Genomic DNA, 22,031 nt, shown 5'->3' on the forward strand with positions numbered 1-22,031 from the left:
CTTTGCTTTTGTTTTTGTTTTGTTATTTTTAAAAACCACATGCATCAGAGGATGCGCTGACTGAAGACAGAGGTCTGCCAGCATTTGATGTGTAGGTCTACATAAAGAACAACAACAGAGCAGAGGAACACCAAGCAAGCCGGAAAAACACACAAGAATGTAAGGAATTCTATCATGGGCAATTATAGAGAAAGAAGACACAAGGGAATGCAGACAGGCTACAGGATAAAGATGTAGAGAGATACCGAAAGAAAGAAACAGCGAAGTAAAGCAGGGAGCGGGAGACAGTGGAGGGCGAAAGGAAGATACTGAGATGAGAGGAGGACAGAAAGCAATATGCCAGGTATCCACCAGGGAACACAAAGAGAGAAAGAAAGGAGGAGGGAGGGAGGTGGAGAAAGGAAGTAGAGGCAGAACCGAGCCCGGAGGGTGTGTGTGTGTTGGAGAGTGTTAGTGAGAGAGCGAGAGAGAGAGAGAGAGAGAGAGAGAGAGGGAGAGAGATTGTGGGTGGCTGATAACAAGAATGCGCTGGGGATGTAGATGGTCTCGTTGCCAGCTGGCACATTCCTGCCTGTCCACTTCCAACGCCCCGCAAGGCAAAAAGATGAGGCCCAATTAAAAGTGTGATAGCCGCCAATCCAGCTCTTCTCTTTATCTAAGGAGGATGAAAGGCCTTTATCTCGCTCCCTCTCCGTTTCTGTCATCATGTCTCCCCATCTTCCCCTCTCCACACTCCGTCCTTCCTCTGAACGAGCGCACACAGAGCAGTCAGGGAATGAGAGGATCAGACAGCTTTTTGAAGGATACGTACTTGAGTCAGAGTTTTGGGAGAAGTCCACAGAGATATTCAGGGTGTGTGTCCTTTACAGAGTTATGTAATCAAACTGCTGCATCATTTATCACCGTATAACTACCTTAACTTATTTTTATTAGCTGTCGTGCCATGATGGATGGATGGATTCCAATTGTTTATTCCTAATAAAAAACAACTTTTTTGTTGATTCAAACAGGTTTACATTTTCCTTTTTACCAAACAAATAAAAAAATAACCAAAGACTGCAGGTGTAATGTAAGATAATCAGCTTTTAATGCAACTGACTGACTGTCACAAATGGTAGGGGAATGTGATGGGATCATTGTGTGACCAAATGGACAATGAGATACAATATTTGGCTGTAGAAAATAAGTGATATAAGAGGCTGTTAGCTCTGTAACAGACTAGAAACAGGTCTTTTGTACAGTGTTAACTGTGTTAAGATCTAAAACACCTTTGATAGACAGACGAAGCATATCTGAGGGGATAAACAGTTGGCCTGAAACAAACAGAAATATAAATTCTCATAGGAATTATATAACAACCTTTTAAGGGGAAAACAAAATAAAACAAAAAACAAGTAGGTTTGTTTTCCTGCTGCTCTTCAGTTTTACTGAAGAAACTCTGCTTGTTTCGGCTGCTCCCTTATTCACAAGGGGTCACCACAGCAGATGTAGCACATGTTTGATTTGGCAGAATTTTTTCCACCAGATGACCTTCCTAACGCAACCCTCCCACAGGAGGAGATTTGGTTCTCCTCCTGGTCTCAAACTGGGATCTTTCATGTGTCAGGCACACGTGTTAGTTGCTAAACTATGGAGCCACCCTTTCTGAAGAAACCCTAAGATGGAATAAACTTAGTAAAATTACCAACTTTTTTATTGTAACAGTTATTTTAAGGATCGATACTTTAATTTGAGCTACCTAAATAAAATTTAGCCTACCTCTCTGTGACTTTCAGGATAGAGGAAGTATGCACTGGCACATTAAAACAAACTGACATTTAAAGTTTCATTTTCTTACAAATCGCTCTCTTCGACGTTCAGTTAAATGCCTGAAGTCTTTTGGCTCTTAAAAACACACAAACCAGCTGGAAATGATGATGAGAGGGCATTCATCGTTTTTTACTGCCAAACTGAATGCCTGTAGTACTATTAAAGGTGTTCTGTCAAGAAAAATTAGACTACAAATAACAGCTATATGTTCTCCATCCTTCCTCACCTCCACCAGCTGCATGAGGTTCTCAAAATACTCTTCCTCGTCGATGGTGAGTTTGCCGTTGTGGTAGATGATGCGGTAGTGCTCCACCTTGCCATCACAGCTGACACACAGGGTGTAATCTCCAGGATAGTTGGTGCTTTCCCTCACCAGGAATAAACCCGTCTCTGGAGGGTAGAGGAGCCGCTCGGCCTGCTCCCGAGTTATCTTCCCATGAAACCAGCTGGAGAGAGTGAAGAGAGGGGTGGAAATGAAGGACAAGTGGGGAGACAAAGAGGGAAGAGGGAGAGAGAGTATGTGAGACAAAAAGGACAGTTTTATGGCCGCACACAGAGCGTTTATGTAACAGTGACGTTGTTTGATCTATCTATGAAACTCAAGTTGTGCCATTTTTTAAGAACATATATCTCCAAAAAGAGAGCGAGAGGGAAAAAACAACTAAACTTCAACCATGCAGAGGTACCAAATTCCATGCATCATGGCCCACAGCCTTCCTCTGAAATGAGAAGTGAAAAACAAGAGGGGGGCAGTAATGGGAAGCCGACAGCAGCACTTCCACCCTGTTCAGCTTGAATGGTGCAGGGGCGAGGCTGTCTGATCTTGGGGAGTCAGTGAAAAAGTACCTGAACCCAAACAACAGGAAACATTGTGCTAAAACGCACACACGCACGCGTGCGCACACACATATACACAAAGCCTGGGGCAGAGTCGGAAACTGACATACAGGCACTGCAATAACAGGAAAATGCAAAAGCTGCTCAGACAAGGCGGGGAGCAGGATAAAACCAAGTCAACCATTCCCGACTGCGGTCAGAGAGACCAAGAGACGGATTGACCTTTCACCACCCGCTGTAACGAAAAGGAGGGAGATCAAAAAACAACTCCACCTCCTGCTAAGCTAAAAAGCTGATCACAATTCTGTTGGTTGTGGCAACAAAGAAAGCGCTTGCTTCCTGATTTAGAAGCTAACTGTTACACAACAAACATCAACCTCGCCATATGGCTTGATAGGAGGCATCTATATGCTACTGAAGGACGGATTAGACAGCTGGATCACACACTTTGATCTACTCAACCACCATCTTTAAAAATTCTGTCTTTTACAAAAACAGAATTTTTTCACACTGCTGTTGAAAAGCACTGCTGTTGTTTTTCAATGATAATTCATCCTCCGTCATGCTTAAATGGTAAACGGTTTTTAATCTTTGTTAGATACATTTCAGTTTCCTACAACAAAAGCTAATGCCCTATTTCAGTATTCTGAATTTCCTTCCATTCATGGGTATTGATCTGTGGTATTAAGCATAAACACAGGGGGGTATCCCATGTACCCTGCTGATTTCTGCCACTATTTGTATGAAAGGTCACATTAGTCACCAAGAGTTGCAAAGCACAAAGTCTCCTTATCGGCACTGGCTCGTCAATGGGTGGTAATTAACAACTATGAATGATTTAGCCCACTTTCCTGTGGCTGCCTCTGTCACGCCCTCCTCCTCTTCAATCACTCTACTTGGTCTCCTCAGACAGCAGAGGCCCTTGTGGTAAAGCTGCTTAACATGGCTCGAGTTGATTAGATCAGAATAGGGAGCTTCTCCGATGGAGAGCAGCTCTTTAACTCCCAATAATCCGAGAGCAGGCGCCAAGAGTGGATGGCCCCAGTGACACAAAGCCCAGTGGTAGACACACACTTGCTGCTTTGTCTCCAGAAATTAACCGCAGTTTTCAGAAATGACATCATATTGAAATAAAAGTGAACAACATGTTCAGCACAACTTGGAAGGAATGAGTAGGACAGCACAGATGAATACGCCAGCTTTCTTTAGGGTGGTTTGGTTACATGGGGCAGATATCTGCCACATGAGGGCAGTAGATGGAGCAGAGTCAAGTAAAGGAGGCAAGCGCTGTATGTACAGCTGAGTATCAACTGATACGGGTGAACATTAAAGCAGAAAACCGCAGATGAACCCTTACATAACCCAGAAGAGAGGGAGCGGTCCTCTCCGAGACATTTGCTGATGATTCATAAAAAAATCCCAAAGTCCCTGCGGGGTACAGAGAAACGACTTCTGATGACTTGAGTTTAAAAACACTGAACTATGCAGTGATCTCAAAGGCAGCAATTAGAGCAGAAGGTCAGGACGTGAAAGCATGCTGAACGTTTGGGAGTCAAAGATTAGTGAGTTAGATTCATAGCACCGTCTTCTTTCCTTGTTTCTTTTAGAAAAACAACTCTGAGAAAGACATTTGGTATTGGCTGAAAACAAGTTTCATTAAATTCATTCTGAGCTACAGATTAATTACAGCTGTTGCCCACATTAGCCTTTAATAATCAGTGTTGTTGTATGCACACAAATTCCTTGTAGCTGCACAAGGCTCATTTTAAGTTACTGCACCATCGGGCCTCCTCATATCACACAAAACATGCCTGAGCTGCATGACACAGTAACCGAATTTAAAAAGGTGTGAACAGACGGTATGAGGTGGCAAACAGAGAGGTCAAAGCTTTCAGCAGCAGTTGATGAAGGGAGACAAAGAGGGTCAAAAGTCTATATAAATGTTTCCTGCCAACATGTTAAGAACATATCACTAAAAATAGTGTGAGCTACACATGCAATGCTGACAAGACTGCATTTCGCTTTCTATCCACAGTGAGAGCTGACACCTTTATTGTGTTAATGATCTCCTTCTAGGAGCACGAGTTCATTGTTGCTGCACAAGGTTTGAAAGGTACAAGGAAATAAAGGAGCAGCTTATGTATATAACTGCTTACTGTCAAACTAAAATGAAAAGAAAATTAGATACTTGCAATACTGGAAACACTGAGAAACTGAAATAAAAATTGTACTTCATCTTTGACTTAATTAACTTAACTATGGCCATTATAACAAACCACAACTTTGAGGTCCGACGTACCATTCTCTTCTTGCAATTCATGTACTTCCTACTGAAATTAAGAACTTTCTTCTGCTTTGCAAAGTTTAAAGACTTGTTTATTACTATCTCAAGAGTAAACACAAATGGTCTGGCGGCTCTCACAGCTTTCCACATCTTATAGCTCTAGCTCGGTTGCAGCAGCTTGGCTTTCCTGTCTCCTTTCATTTGCATATGCCTCTCGTTATGTTTTCCTCGTTTTGAATAGCTGCATTTTCAAAGAGCCCGAAATGTCACTCAAATCTAGTGCACAGCTGGCTCTAGCCTCTATGGGTGTCAGACACAGACAACAGAAGACAGGGAATTTTCATCTTTTGAAGTCAAGACTAATTTCTCCCTCTCACAGCAGGAGACAAAAGTGAATCGGGCTATAACAACTTGTTCATACATTTAAGGATGTCTGAGATACAAGACACAAACCATTAGTATTTTGATTACTGCTGTATTCTGTCGCAATCCTGGAGAACTTTGGCAATTTCCTAAAATGTTATTTCAGAATGAAACAGTTCTGCAATCCAACAAAAAAAATATGTACCCTTCTTTTAAAATGCATTTTATCCTCTTACATTGCATAAAAAGATGTTTGTATGGTCTTAAAAATAAACGCAAAACACCACAAACACACAGACATGACAGTCTAACTGGGTTTATCCATTCTAGTACTCACGGCATAAGACTGAGTTTCCCTCCTGACTTGACGCCTTCCCTTTTCTGGACATAGTTAGCTGGGATGGTGCCCTCTCTGCCCACCTGGTTCCTTGCTCTGTACCAGTTTGGATCCTGAAACAATCGAACACACCACAACACAGCTGAAATACCATAACTAAGGCGGAGTACCATTTTAATATACCAAGTCATTTTGTAGGTAAGGAACACTTCTGTACCTCAGAGATAACACAACACAGAAAGACACAGTGGAGAATAAAAGCCAAAATCCACTTCAGCCCCATCAGATATTTGTGGGCACAAGCTGTTGCATCAACAGAAACCAGCGAGTGCCTCTAGCTAAAAGGAAACCCACCAACTGAAGCAATAAAGCTGTTTGATAGGATTAAGTTCACTGAAATCTCAAGCTTTTTAAAAGCTGATATACTTTTTTTTTTTTTTTTAAATGTAGCTCTTTGTTTGTCTTGTACCATGCCATAACAAATGAATGAACTAACTACTTTGTTAGGGACAAAACTTTTGGTTGCCTTGTTTTCCCACTTCAAGTACAAAAAACTAGGATTGTCTCATGAAATACTGCACGAAATACTGTTATAGGTGCTGTTGCTGACATTTCAAGGAAGAAAAATCCATGTCCTTTTACATCTCTGCATACATCTGTGCATATCTTATATCTGTATAGTGTTTTTAACATACAGAGAACATTTTACAAGTCCAATCTTTGGTGAATGATCCAAAAAACCAACCCCATTAACTGTGAAAACCCATGAAGAAACAGAAACAGCTTAAACACTAAGTTATTCACTGAATAATAATTGCTAGGATGGCAGCTCTGTGGGTTTAGTTAGAACAACCATATTCAAGACACTTGTTTTCTTACCCTGGTGACTCCGATGATGGTCAGTACATCTCCTTTACAGAAGGGTAAGTCCTGTTCATTGGCAGTCTGAAAGTTATACTTGGCTACACACTCTGTGCCAGTCGACCATGGTACCTAGATTATAGAAAACACAGAGGAACCAACATTATCTAGTGGTGTAACTCATTAGGAGCTGAATGAAACAAATTACAGAACACAGTAAAAGAGTTTAGAGGCGAAGAGGCAATTGGGAAGGGCGAGAACAAGTCCTAATCACACTGTTATGAGACTATGATCCACTTATTAAAACCAAAGCCTGCCAGCATTACAGTCCTTACTCTGAATGTTTCTTTAGAGAGTTTACTCTCCTTCTTATGTTGTTTGTTTTCCCTTTTCAAATATTTCAGAACAGCGTTAAATCTGTTCAAATCCAATAAGGCCTCAACAAATAAAATCGTAAGTAACACTTTTTGCAGTAGTTTCCTGGTGCAGTACAGGAAATATGAACATTAACCTAGCAAGTAATTTTCTTCCCCATGTTTAGAGAAACTGGAGCTTTCATGGAAACTTGGGAGATAACTGTGCTAAACTCTGAGCCACTGTTCAGTCATTAAAACAGTTTATTAATCTAAAATAAAAATTAAACATTAAATGTTGTGCATGAACAAAAGGTGTGGCATAGCTAGTAAGCAATAATTTATCTCGGCTGAGCTGTGCTTGATATTGCATACTTGAAAGGCAGAGATAATGCACCCCAAGGTAGTTATTTGAATCTTGGCAAAAAAGTTAAGACTGCAATAACATATCAGATAGAAGCAGTAACTGTATAAAGCAGTAACTTTTTATGTGTAATGGTAGTACCCTCCCCATGAATCACAGGCATAAAGGCCTATATAACACCCAAGTGTCTAAAGCCAAAATGTGTTTCTGCTTTGATATCCAAGTAAGTATTTTTCTGGATGATCTACAGTTAAAAGGAAATAAATGGGACCTATGACACTCATTTCGAGATCCAAATATGAATTATTGGAATCAAAAGTAGCTTTGGATGGTTCGGTCCATGTTTACATTACACTGGGCCTCACTGCAACCTTTCATATATAAAACTTATATACGAAAAATGAAAACAGATTTTCTCTAAATATTTTTCTCTTTTAGATTATCAAGCTGATGTCACTTGGCAAACATTTTTACCATTAAAAAGCATTTAAATGTGTAATCTAGGCAAGGCAAGGCAAGGCAAGTTTATTTATATAGCACAATTCAACAACAAGGTGATTCAAAGTGCTTTACAGAGACATTAAAAACAAAAACAAATAAAAAGCAAGCAAAAAGGAAATTTCACCATTTAATCGCATAAATTTAACTAGTGTTGAGATGGGAGCTGTTGAGAGTTTCAAGCTACTGAAACAAGCATGCAGGACATTTAAATTCAAGAATCTCATTTCAAACTTGATATGTTTCATTTTCAGACATTTAGAGTTCAGTTACCACTCCATGCGTTAATTTTGTTTATGCTTGTGAAACAAAAATCGGATGAGGCAGATCTCCTTCCTAGATAACAAACAGTAGGTTTATTAAATCTGCTGACCTCAGCTTATTCCCAGCATAGCTGCCAAACCTGTACCTGCTTAGAGATAAAATAACCCTGGGAGAAAAAAAAAACCATCTGTGTATGTGTGTACCCAAAACAATGTGCTTTCAGTGAGAATTATTGCCTGTTCACTCCACCGCAGTGACTTTGAACCTCAACAAAAGCTCTGCACTATAGTTGGACTCACTATCAATCTCGACTTGTCTAAAAGCCACAGCTGCAAGAAACACATATAAATGACAGAAAAGAAAGGAAAACAGAGCATTCAGCTCGCACTGTTAGATCAGCAAAGTGGTGTGATCACAATCATGCCTCAATAACGTGAAATGACAAAGCCAGAGAACAAAGCAGCAGGTGTGAGTGAGCGAGTAGGGCCCTTGAATAAGCCGCTTTATTCGCAGTGGAGGCTGTGAATGTGTCTATCGCAGTCAATAGAGCGGTACGAGTTTGATGGCTGCTGTGACACAGAAAAAAAAAATATTGCATCTCCCATAGCCTTCATTTCCATGTGGTCACATCAAGAAAAGAACTTTATTAAACTGAGGCTCTGCTAGATTTAATGTGTCATTGGGGGAAATTTCCTTGCGGCTCTTAAGCAATTTAAGACACAGCCTCATGCAACACACGAAACAGCTGGGGAAGAAAACTACGGCTAAATTTAACACCAAGTTGCGTTCATATATTTTTAACAGCAGCATGTTTTCCTTGTGCCGTTTCCTACGAGGGAAGCGCTTGAGAAGAGGATGTAGATCATCCACCTCGAATTCACCTCTTGGGCGATATACAAGTCAGTTTTGATGGCTTATTGTATTTGCTTACTCCAGCTCTACAGTCCCCACCCCCATCCTTACACTGTCAATCTTTACAGAGGACTTAAAATACATTTATGCTTCTGCAAAGCTTTGAATTTTGATGCTTAAATATCTAGAATAATGAAACCATTATTAGCTACCACTTGGACTGATTGAGAAAATATGAAAGAAAGCTAAGAAGTGCAAAAAGCATAATCAGACTGTTTCATCAGCTAGATTTCATTCATCTGATGCAATTATATTTCACAAGATGGTTACATATTTAAAGCGTTAATCAAAATGCAATTCTTAACCTTCCTAAATAGAATTCTACTATTTAAATATTGACAAGAAAAAGAGAAGTTAAAAAGTAGCTGTCAAAATAATAATCAAGCAAAAATTAAAGTCTTGAAGTTAAAAAAAATAAAATAAAAAATGCTGTGATAACAGCGTCAAGAAACCTCTGGCAGATCAAGGAGGAGTATGCTACAGTGTTGTTTTAATCTAGAGAGAGACATGCTTGTCATCTACATTAAACAACATTAACAAAACCAGACAACTGTTGCTTGGACATATTAACCTCCAGAGGGCAAAAGTAATGCAGCAACTGAAGACGTGAGGAAACGAATAGTTATGTCTATAACTTCTGTTCCCTGAAGGAGAGGAACGAGGTACAACACATAAGTATGGGATATCACGCCCTCGCGTGTCCTGGCTGAAGAAACCTTTATTCACGCCTTTAAGGCAGATGACGTGTGATGACACGCGCACGGCCCCGCCTGCACATATAGCCGCTGTCATCACAGTCATCCCTCAGTTCGATAGCCGCTCTTCACCTTCAGAGAACAGAAGTTATAGACATAACTATTCGTTCCCTTTCAGTCGATTCACTCGGTACAACACATAAGTATGGGACATATATACACGCCCCGAAGAGCAGCCACCGAACCGGAATCAGGCCACCACTTCCTTAGTGAGTGGTAGACCCAGCAGAAAGGACAGTATGAGCCACCGAAGGGGCTGTAACGTCCAACCGATAAAACTGCACAAAAGTGTGCAGTGATGCCCAACTAGCTGCCGCACAAATATCAGCTACAGGCACCCCTTTAAAAAGAGCCCATGAGGTTGCCATCCCCCTGGTGGAATGAGCTCTCACCCCGTGGGGCAAAGCAAGACCTCTGGTGCTGTATGCCAGTGAGATAGCTTCTATAATCCAGTGGGACAGCCTCTGTTTGGACAGAGATCTACCTCTATTTGGATTGGCGATGCAGACAAACAGCTGGTCACATAAACGCACGTTCTGAGTGCGCTCAATGTAGGTGCGTAGCACACGCACTGGACAAAGAGAATGCATCCTCCTCTGCTCCTCAGATGCAAAAGGAGGGGAGCAAAAGCTCAGCAACTCAAACTCCATTGAGCTATAAGATGCAGGCATGATCTTGGGAAAATAGGCAGCATTTGGACGCAATACGACCTTGTGGCCATCAGGAGAAAACTGTGTGCAGGCGGGATGCACGGACAGCGCATGAAGGTCACCCACTCGCTTTGCCGAAGCCAAAGCGAGAAGTAATGCAGTCTTATATGAAAGAAATTTCATATCCACAGACTCGATGAGTTCAAACGGGGGGCTACAAAGGGCCTCCAGCACCAAAGACAAGTCCCAAGCAGGGACACTGGACTTAAGCACGGGTCTCAGCCGGCGAACCCCTTTCAGAAAACGTATGGCGAGGGGATGTGCACCTGGTGTCACCCCGTCAAAGCCAATATGACAAGCAGATATAGCTGCTAAATAAACCTTAATTGTCGAAAATAAAAGGCCCTTATCCAGCAGCTCCTGCAGGAATGTCAAAACATCCACAATAGAGCACTGAAATGGGAGAGTGTGGCGGTCCTGGCACCACTGCTCGAAGGCTCGCCATTTGTAAGCGTACAAGCCTCTAGTAGATGAGGCCCTAGCGCTCTGAATCGTCGCTATCACACTAGGTGGCAAACCCTTAGCAATCAAGTGTAGCCTCTCAGCAGGTAAGCATGAAGGCGCCACAGATCTGGGCGCGGATGAAACACTTCTCCTCCCGCCTGAGAGAGGAGATCCGTGCGGAGAGGAAGCTGCCAAGGACTCGCTGCTAGCAGGCTGATTATCTCTGCATACCACGACCTTGTGGGCCACCAAGGGGCCACTAGAATCAGAGAGAGGGAATGCCGACGCACTCTCTTTAGAACTGGAGATATCATTTCCACTGGGGGAAATGCATACAGGAGCACGTCTGGCCATTGGTGCGCTAGCGCGTCCAAGCCCAAGGGTGCATCGTGGTCGATTATGGAGAAGAACAGGGGGCAATGAGTATTTACCCTGGAAGCAAAAAGATCTATTTGCGCCTTGCCAAATAGATCCCAAATCTTAGCCATTATTAAAGGGTGTAACCTCCATTCTCTCACCAGAGGACCCCCCCTGGAGAGAAGGTCCGGCCCCAGGTTCAGGTGGCCCGGGACATGGGTGGCTCTCAGAGACAGAAAATGAACACTGCACCATAACAGCAGAGAGCGAGACAGCTTCAACAGGGGAAGAGAGCGTGTTCCTCCCTGCCTGTTTATGTAAGACACCACTGTTGAATTGTCCGTCCTGACTAAGACATGCTGGCCCTCCAGGACTGGACGGAAATGCTTTAGAGCTAAGAACACTGCTAACAGCTCTAAGTGGTTGATGTGCAGCTGGCGCTGGGCTGCGGACCAGATCCCTCTCACTGATGCACCCTTGCACAGCGCTCCCCACCCTCTTAGGGAAGCATCTGTGGACACCACCTTGCGAAACAACACTCTCCCAATCCGAGAGCCCTGATGCAGCAGCCTGGGCTCCCTCCAAGGACGGAGAGCTAGCATGCAAGACGCGGTTACCGGCAGCCTCCTCCGGAGGTGACGCGATGCACACAGGCGGTGAGAGAGTGGCACTACGGCGATCATAGATGCCATCATGCCCAACAAGCATAATATCGTCTGGAAACGCAGTCTGCATCCCAGCTGAAACTGAGCGAGGCAGCGATGAAACGCGGCCACTCTGTGCTCCGACAAACGTGCGCGGCTGGAAAGCGAGCATATTTCCAAACCGAGGAAAGAAATCTGCACCCCAGTGTCTGAATGTGTGACAGAACCAGTGACAGCTGTGTCTCCGCCTGCTCTCTGGAGCAAGCTACGAGAGCCCAGTCGTCTAGGTAGGCTAAGATGCGGATGCCTCTCTCTCTCTGAGGGGCGCTAGCGCTGCTTCAGCACATTTCGTAAAGATGCGAGGAGCGAGCGACAGCCCGAACGGCAGCACTAGGTATTCGTAGGCTACACCCTCGAATGCAAACCCCAGAAATTGCCTGTGTTTCGGGTGTATAGCCACATGAAAATAAGCATCTGTTAGATCGATTGTCGCAAACCAATCTCCCGGGCCGACTGCATTCAAGAGCTGTCTGAGTGTTAGCATCTTGAACCTGTACGTATGTAGATATGTGTTCAAGACTCGCAGGTCGAGGATGGGACGAAGCCCTCCCCCTCTTTTCGGAACAACAAAATAGCGGCTGTACCAACCTTTGTCTGTCTCCGAAGCGGGGACCACTCGTATTGCTCTTTTCTGCAATAGCGCCTTTATAACCTCTCTGAGTATCATGGCCGCCTCGGTGTTGACAGTCGTGTTTACGACTCCTTGGAAACGAGGCAGCTTGACCCGGAACTGAAACCGGTAACCCATGGCAACGGTTCGCAGCACCCACGGAGAGGGGGCGCAAGCGCGCCACTGAGGGAAGTGAGCAGCCAGCCAGCTGACCTGCAGCACCGTCGGTGGGGCGTTGTCGCCCCCCAGTGTGTCTGCAGGGGACTGCATTACCTGCCTGACCTGGCTCATTCTGCCCACAGGCTGAGCATTTGTGATTGTTTGAGAATAAACAACACTCTTTATTGATTGTAACATGGGAACATGTACATTCATACATTTTGTTGGAGGCACCTTTTCTGGGGCACAACAATGAAAAACAGCGGGAACACTTGATGTGGTCACCTGAACATTTAACACACCTGAACAGGGAGTTACCTGAGGCATTTTGTGTGCAGGGATTTTGTGCTTGGGAGACTGTGTTAGGAAAGTGCAGCGCCTTCTGGGGCTGACAACCTGAACAGAACTTAAGCGGCACCTCTTGGGTGGCAACAGAGGGGTAAAAGCAGCGTCTCCCTGCTGCTGGACCCCTTCTCCACTCGAAACCACAGCTAGGAGGGCTGAGGCTTCTTCCTCCTGGGCGTCGGGTCCCGCCGGGGGCCCGAGGGTGGGCCTCTGCTCCAGGCCGACTGGCGTGGAGCTCGGGCCGGAGGATGTGCTCTCGCTGGCGGCGCACCCACTTCAGCAGTGGGCGCCGGTCTCTTGCCAGGTGCCTCTGCGCCACTACTGTCGAAGCCATCCCTCTGCCCAGGGAGAGCGCTGCACAGCGAGACGCACGGAGGATGTAATCTGTGGCGACTCTGACCTCGTTAAGAAGAGGTGCCAAAGGGCTGTCATCAGGAACCAGTGATCCGAGCTCCGCCAGGCACATTGCCTGGTACGTCTGGAGCATGGTGACGGAGCTCATGGCGCGAGCAGTGCCGGCCTGAGCCCGATAAATCTTCTCCAGCTGCGAAGCAGAGAATCTGCAGTGCTTGGACGGCAGAGTTGCGGGGCCGCCGACACCATGGTTATGGGACGGGGCCAGATAAGCAGCCAGAGACGGCTCCATAGGGGGTGGGTTAGCTAAGCCAGCCCCCTCGGCGCCGTCCAACTCCATGTACTGTCCATAGCCGGGCACACTGATGCGGGTAGACAGAGGTTTGTCCCATGATGCTGTTAGCTCGCAGAGAAAGTCTGGGAACATGGGAAGGCAGTCTTTGGCCGTTGCGGGCTCCGGTGGGAGGAAAAAACCCGCGAACCGCGACGGCTTCTGAGCTGGTGGAGGAGAGGGCCAGTCCACCTGCAGCTTCTCAGCAGCGCGGCGAAACAGGGAAAAAAGAGAGGTGTCATCGTGGCCGACCGGCGCAGCAGCGGCGGCACATTGGGCCGACAATGAGCTCTCCTGCTCATCCTCCGACAAACCATGGATGTCCAGGCCGATGTCCAGCACGTCATCGTCTTCCTGGGGAGCGCTGGCGGGCTTCAACCCAGGCTGAAGCCTGTCAGCGCTCCTGCATGGTTCCGGCTCGTTCTCGGCTAACCCGTCAACATATTCCATGTGGTCAGCCCAGCTAATTGCGGGGACATCGACCGGAAAATCCTCGTCTTCGGACTCGGACGAAGCCGGGGCTCCAGACTCGGAAAGGAGAGGGTCATGCTGTGCGACAGCCGAGCGTCCCAGCACTTTTTCCACAAACGTCACCCGTCTTTCCAGGGTCGAGCGCCGGAGCTGGCGACAAAACGCACAGGCTTCGGGCTCCGTCAACGCTCTCCTAGCGTGGACGATCCCCAGGCAGACAGGGCAGGTATCGTGCTGGTCGCTGTCGTGCAAACAGAATCCCTGAGGACAGGGGCGAACAGAAGATTTCTGCTTTGCTCACTTCGGTTTGGAGTCCATTCCAAAAAGCAAAGCGAAACGCTGCACAGGAAAAACTTGAAATTAGCGCTCCGCGGGCAGCCTACACACCAACTGGGCGGTGGAGGCTAACACCAACAGGGGCAGTTAAGCTAAGTTCAAGTTGGCAGACAACGGAGCTAACTAGCAGCAGCTAGCTAGCCCAACTCAGCAGAGGTGTTCTCAGCGAGGTGAAGAGCGTAAGAACTGAGGGATGACTGTGATGACAGTGGCTATATGTGCAGGCGGGGCCGTGCGCGTGTCATCACACGTCATCTGCCTTAAAGGCGTGAATAAAGGTTTCTTCAGCCAGGACACGCGAGAGCGTGATATCCCATACTTATGTGTTGTACCGAGTGAATCGACTGAAAGGGAACTTTTCTATCTTTACAGAAAGGCATTATTAATTTAATGATTAGTAAACAAAACCACAGGAACTTATTTGAAAGAGTTGTACATGTATTTATATCTAAAGTAAGAATAGTGCTGTTGGAAGATCAGATGTGTGTATTGGTGGTATTTCACAAATGTTATGCTAGCAGCTTTTCTTTGTGTGGTTACATTAGTTTTTGACTGAACTGCACCTGTGGGCTAGCTGGTTGATGTGACAGAAAAGCTCAGACGATTATGATGTGTCATCGTTATGTTTACTTTAAGACTTGTTGGGAAGCTTTTACTGCACTTACAGTTATGTAACGTGTTCTTGTCAGTGTGATTAATATTATTTCACTTCATCTATCTTGTCAGCTCCACTCCACATGTGATGCATGTGTGAGTGAGCGCAGGTGCACTCAGTGAGAGCAGGGTAAAAAGAAACTATGGCAATCATAAATGACAGTAGTACGCAGTGAAGACTCGCTGCACTGAACTGAGACTAGAGCAAATAAATGGGGTCAACCATTATTTTGTTTCTCATTTTTATTCACCTAAAATTTACTAAAGAAAAATACCAATTCATTAAATTGGATAGATTTATCTGATAAATGTAATTTTTCAAAGTTAGGAAAGCAGTTTTTAATTGAAACCTGATATTGCCCGATACATAAAATAAAAAAAAAGGTGGTGGTGGGGTGATACCAGCAGATACCGAAAACAAATGTATTAGTATAATTACTGGGAAAAGAGTGAGATCTAAAGCTTTAATAGACTTTGTAACCATCCAGAACAACTAAAACATGCTAATGACAGAATCCTGTGTTTTCATTTCAAACAGATTCTTTGAAATATAGAGAGGAAGAGGATTTTTAATTCTATTACAAGTGGACACAAAAAGTCTACAAGCGAAGGTGGGAAAAAAAAAAGCAATATGTTCTTCACTTACATGGATCCCAGACATGATGAAGGGAATTTGGCAGCAGGTGTCCTCAGGCAGGTAGCGGTCACTGTTCAGCTAGTACCATGAGAGCTGTAAGACACAAAGGTAAAGGCATTAGAAAGACAACTACTGCATTATATATAAAACTGCTGAATGATCACAGTGTATGTCATAACAATAAGAACACAAACAGCCACAAGAAGCAAGTCACAACCATATCTCACTGGCTGGTTAATAAGCCCAAATGAAACAGTTTGGGTTCCAACAACTCTAACACTGATCTGATCACTCTACTGCTAGCATTGCTGAAAGATTAGTGGATGGTGTCTGCTACCACGTGTTAGTAGAGATTAGGGCAACTGTGATTTTGGGGGGGGATTAAAATAACGTAAAATGCCAATCTATCCATCCATTCTCTTTTAGAGAACAGGACACCCTGGACAGGTCATCAATCCATCGCAGGGTTAATATGAACAGACAACCACTCATGCTCACGTCTGACCAACTTAGAAATGCCAATTTACCTAACCCATGGATGCCTTTGGACTGTTGGAGGAAGTCAGAGTATCTGAGGAGAACTCTTGTAAACATGGAAAGGACATGCAAAGTCAACACACAAAGGCTTCGGTAGGTTCAAACCCAGAACCCACTGCCGCTTTAAGACGATAACCAAATGCAGTCATTGCACAGTAGCAATCATAAGTTTATTTACTGCCTGAAAAAAGAAAGCATTTTATTAAAGTGCTTAACTGCCACATTGGATTTTAAAAGATTACTTTTTTAATTTTCTACTGCACAAACTGTTACACAACACAGCGTTGTTATAATGAAGCAGAAGTAACACTAGGTGCAGGTCTCTCACGGTAGGCTCCATTCAAGCATCTTACTTCCATCCAGTCCAGAAAACAGCAAGTTGAAACAGGGAGGGTGGAGCGTAAGTAGGAGGAAGTTGCTGACGCACAGTTTCCAGTGGTTCTTATGGAGGCAGGAAAGGGCTGTATTTGGATACCAATGTGAACATGTCTACACTGCTGATCTTTAGACTAATTTTAATGGTCTAAACCTAACTTTAATTGAAATCAATTTGAAAGAGGTGAGTACTGGGGAAAAACAACAACAACAAAAAAAACCCTTCAAATTGGACTGTGACTTGTTCTGTGTATTGTAGATGGACTTAATAATGAAAAACAACCTACAGCTTTCACTTGGATTATATTTCAGTGAGCATAAGCAGGCGATTCCCCAAACTTATGAAATAACAGAGCTCTGTGTAATTTTAGATCCATGAATATGATGCATCTCCTTCAAAGAGTCTGGCATTCTCCCTAAAAGCATCTATAGCAAAGCTTCACAGCCCTACCATATCCTGTGTTGAAACAGGAAACAGCCTAATTGCAGACCACTGCAGAGCAGTATGCAAACTGACAGAGCCAAATATATCCAAGGCCAGGCTGCTCCTGTGAACCCAGAGGGTACTTCTTTTCCCTTTACCATTCTTTACATCTAAAGCAACCCTGCTGGAACAGAGCAGCCACACTTGCTAGCCAATGGAAAGGAGACAAGTGAGTGCTATTCTTATCTTACTCCAGCGCTGAGGAATGGCTGCAAGCTATTCAAGAGCTTCAACATCTCACCGCTCACATCACTCTTCATAAGTTCATCAAGTGGTACTCAATAAGGGCCTGTGTCTTTGTCAATTCAATTTTCTATAGAAGACAGTTGAGCAATAACACCAACGCTTCGTCCCACAGAGCAGACTATATATTTCTAACACACATACCTGCATTAACATACATGTTTGATACTGGGAAAGGCAGTCCAGAGAGTGCAATTACACTGTACAGTATTCTTGCTGAGTATCTGTGTAAAAGCCTAAGACTGTGCTCAGTCTGACAATGGCATCTGATTTAAAAACAAAAACATAGGTAAGTGTGCCTGAGTAAGCAGCTACAATTTCTGGCACAGTGTGACGATTTATCAGATGTCAAGACACTGAACATCTTAGATTCCTCTGAAACAGGATTTTTGATTAACATGTGGAACCAGAGAAAGCCAATCCAAAACCAAAAACCGAACACACTTGAAATTTGTGTTAAATTAATTTAGCAAGACAGTATACACAATACATTTATAAATTTAAAGTTTAAGTGAGTCAAACAATTCCCAGTGAATATTACTTTTTTTTTTTTTTGCTTTGCTTTTATTTTTGCTTAAAACCTTCATCCATAACAGACTAGCCTGGGAATGTGAACCTTCAGTTTTTCTTTAGCCTGATGTAAATATGAACCATGATCCGGGCCAGATGAGCAATAAGCACAAACAACAAAATCTTGTTAAGTGAAATGGTTCAAGTGTATGGCTGTTCAAATATCACATCAAAGGGTAAATTTTTAATTCAGGCTCATAACCCCCCAAGAACCACATGTGTGGTAACACATGAATGCAAATCACTTCTTTCTCCACGCCCCTCCTCCTAATTGTCTTCCGTCGTGTGACGGGAGCTGAGTGTTATGGCAACACACCAAGTGATGTAACAGTAGGCTTTGATGCAGCGCTGCTTTTCTCTCTGCTGTGCCAGATGACAGTAATAATGTTATGGTTTTATTTTATGTGTCGTTTGTATTCTAACCTGCATTGTGTGTTCCATCCTGTTCTTTTTAAACCTTTGTGATTCATATCAGCTCCTGCAACCTACTGCACTTTGGTGGATGTAGATTAAAGAGATTAAGTGCTCGCCTACCATCTACAATATGCCTGTATGATCTTGTTTCACCACATTAATATTTCAGTGCATCGAAGCTCTTAGACAACTTCTGCATTTTCCATGACCTTAGAGAATACAGCGATGTTAACTCTTGTTTCTGTACTATACACCCCCAACCTGATTCCTGAAGAGCTGTTGCTCAGTGCGCCACAGAACACAGATACAAAGAACTATCAAAAACTATGACAGGACTGGGTTTTTATTATATGGTGTCTATACTTCTCAAATCAGCTCTGAAAAAAGACAACTGAGATAGCGGTAACAAAAGATGATTCATACACCCCCACGTCAGCGGACAGGACAGTTACTGCAAAATAATCCATTGCTTCATTTTATTAAAAGGAAAAAAAGAGAGAGAAAAAGACCAAAAATGCCAAAACATAATTAACAAATGTTTCCTTTGAAACAAATGTAACACTGACGTAGGGTCTCTAATTGTGTTATTGGTTTATTTTTACACATTTTTGGTTCATTTGCTTTAAGAAGTTGTAATTTGTTCCAATATAGAAATTTTCCTGTTGCATAATGTTAAAAGAAGTAAAATGCAAGAGACTGGTTCTGACATAAAATAATGTTGGAGTTAAGGTGCATTTTTGAATTCACAGTTCTTGGAATACTGGGAAATTTGTGTCATCTAGATATAAAAGATTAAAATCACCATTTAGTGATTGCAGAGAGCAAAACCTCAGGGTACTTGAACGGATTTGAGCACTGACACAAGTTTTCTTTTTCTTTTTTTTTTTTACCCATTTAATTGAAATATCTTTCAATAGAGTTATTTAATGGAGATGGACATAATGTGTAGACTGTCAGCTTTCAACTGGGGGTATCTACATTCAAACCGGATGAAGGGTTTAGGAGTTTGAGCTCCTTAACATGTGCCACCATATTTTTAAAGGAACCAAAAGTATTGGGACAATTGACTCAAAGGCTATTTCATGGGCAGGTGTGGGGAATTCCTACATTATGTCATTAATGATCAGTTAAGCAGATAAAAGGCTTGGAGTTGAACACAGAAAAATACCCATCCGAGAATTTTCTACAATATTAAGAGTGGCAACTTCTACAGTTGGCACATCCTGAGAAAGATAAAAAGCACTGGTGGAACAGCTTGTGATCCAAAGCATACCACATCTGTAAAGCACAGCAGAGGTAATGTGATGGCTTGGGCATGCATGGCCAGTGGCACTGAAGACACTAGTGTTTAATGATGATATTCTCACGTGTTCAGAGACATATTGTCTTATCAAATCCAGCTACGTGCAGTCACACTGATTGGGCGGCGTTTTATAATACAGATGGGCAATGACCCAAAACAACAGCCAAAGCAACCCGGGAGTTTATTAAAGCAAAGAAGTGGAGTATTTTTGAATGGCGAAATAGGTCACCCGATTTTAACCCAACCGAGCATGATTTCACTTGTTTAAGAATAAACATTGGAAAGAAAGACCACAAACAAACCGCAAATGAAAGCTGCAGCAGTAAAGACCTGACAGAGCATTAAAAAGGAGGAAACCCAGCATCTGGTGATGTCCATGAGTTCAAGACTTCAGGCTGTCACTACCAGCAAAGAGTTTTCAACCAAGTATTGAAAAAAAATGAACATTTTATTTTCAGTTATTTTATTTGTCCAGTTATTCTAATAACAGCCCCCCTGATGGGATTGTGTTAAAAGATGCTTTTGTTTCTCAGATTTTTATGCAATCTTTTTGTTCAGCTCACTGAGCTAAAGCTAGAAGTCTGCACTTCAACTGCATCTGAGTGGTTTTATTTAAAATTTATTGTGGTAATGTACAGAATCAAAATCAGAAAAATAAAATTTGTCCCAGTCCAAATGTATATGAACTGTATAGCTATGATCTTTGGCTAAAGGATACAAACAACTGGATACAAACAACTGGGCACAAATGAGATTCCTCTGAGAGGTGTCTTGGCTCAGTTTTAGAAGTATAGTGAGCAGCTCACTCATTCAGAAGGGGCTCTGAGTAGAACTGCTATTTGACCACACCTAAAGTAGCCAACTGACGATGTTGGAGGATCTGACAACAATGTCTCCTGAACACCTCCTAGGTGGGGTGCTTTGGGCATTTCCTACTGGACATCCCATAGCAGACCCAGGATACACTGGAGTGATTGTGTGTATTGCCTATCCTGTACTGGAAATGGAATAGAGTCCCTTGGATGAGCTGGCTAGGGAAAAGTATGTATGCAAGCACAATTAGGTTGCATTTAGTTAAGATACAGAGTCTGTGTTACTGTTCATTATTTAATAAACAAAAATATATTTTATGCTTGAACAATTGATACCCAACTTGAAAAAAAAAAAAAAAAAATAGTCCTGGTCATTTTCTTTTTGGGGAAGACCAAAACCTCTTTGGGCAGTGCCAACATGGAAGCTACAGGAGCATATTTTTGCTTTGGTTGCAAGCTAAAATCTTGGCCATTAAGCTCATGGTTCTAGTCCAGCTCTTATTATTTGACTCAGTCCAAGAAATGCAGCACTGTTTTACTAGACACCTATCATTTGCATGCAACTATGAGAATGTTCAACTGATTGCTGCCATGTCAGCTTTTCCTGGATAAATAAGAGCTTAAACAGAAATCACCAGAGAAGGCTGGTGTTTAACTGAGATTGCTGTTGTTGATTTCTAAAATTACTGTGACAAAGCCTTGGGTTATGCAAGCTCAAGTCCACAGCAGGCCCAAGGCCATCCACAGATTACAATCTAACAGTAATGCTTCAACAAGAACTTATTAAAGTCTTTTTTTTTCCTTCTTTTTTTTTTAACTTGGGGGTGGCAACTTAGCTTGACCTAGATTTCTGTCTGTTAAACAGCCAATAACTATCCTGAGGGAAATTTTATTTACTTAGACAGCATTATGCCACAGCTCCCATCACACTCAACAAAGAGGAGTATTATACGTAAACTTGTAAACAACATTCCCAAAGAATTCCAAGACTGGTTAGTCAGGTAATGCTATGCAATCTGGTGTCAAGACAGCTCCATTCACAAAACAAAGTGTTTTCAGTGCATTGCATATTTTATATTCCAGCTGTGTGTTGGTTCTTGGGAACTGCTAGTTTTCGACGCTGCGTAAACTCTGCATCTTTTGACAGGACTCCAAACAAAATCTATATTTTGCAAAAACAGCTTTTTACTTAGTAGTCTTACTACAGGGGGCAATTAATCAAATAAATTATTCATCATTTATGACTTCTTGAAAGACCCCATCTCACATGAATATATGTTGGGTAAATTAACTGCCGACACTGTCAGTTTGTTTCGAACTTCAACAAATCAAAGCTTATAGAACTACCAAAAAACTAGTTGCTTTCAGTGAGTGTGTGCTTTTGATCTAGGTTTATGTTCACCCACACACTGATGCAGCTGGCATGCTTGGACCTACCAAGCATCTAGTGACATTAACTAATAAAACTCATCTATGGGGGCAATTAAGAACAGAACAGAAACGAGTTAGAGGTGCAGACAAGGAAGAGCTGGTGCAGAAAAAAG

At 43.1% G+C, this 22,031-nt stretch overlaps 1 protein-coding gene across 4 annotated transcripts in view; it reads right to left on the reverse strand.

Moving 5' to 3' along the window:
* Positions 1–22,031, reverse strand: part of cskl (c-src tyrosine kinase-like) — a 51,650-nt gene that overhangs the window by 8,037 nt on the left and 21,582 nt on the right. For all 4 annotated transcript variants that reach the window (XM_005447676.4, XM_025907747.1, XM_005447677.4 and 1 more), the window contains 4 exons: positions 15,759–15,842; positions 6,510–6,623; positions 5,631–5,743; positions 2,036–2,255 (listed from right to left, as the gene is read on the reverse strand). In XM_005447676.4, coding sequence (XP_005447733.1) covers positions 2,036–2,255; positions 5,631–5,743; positions 6,510–6,623; positions 15,759–15,773 — 462 coding nt within the window. In that variant the 5' untranslated portion in view covers positions 15,774–15,842. The remainder of the gene's footprint in view (positions 1–2,035; positions 2,256–5,630; positions 5,744–6,509; positions 6,624–15,758; positions 15,843–22,031) is intronic.

The sequence above is a fragment of the Oreochromis niloticus genome, linkage group LG1, assembly GCF_001858045.2.
Source record: "Oreochromis niloticus isolate F11D_XX linkage group LG1, O_niloticus_UMD_NMBU, whole genome shotgun sequence".
NCBI classification, from domain to species: Eukaryota; Metazoa; Chordata; class Actinopteri; order Cichliformes; family Cichlidae; genus Oreochromis; species Oreochromis niloticus.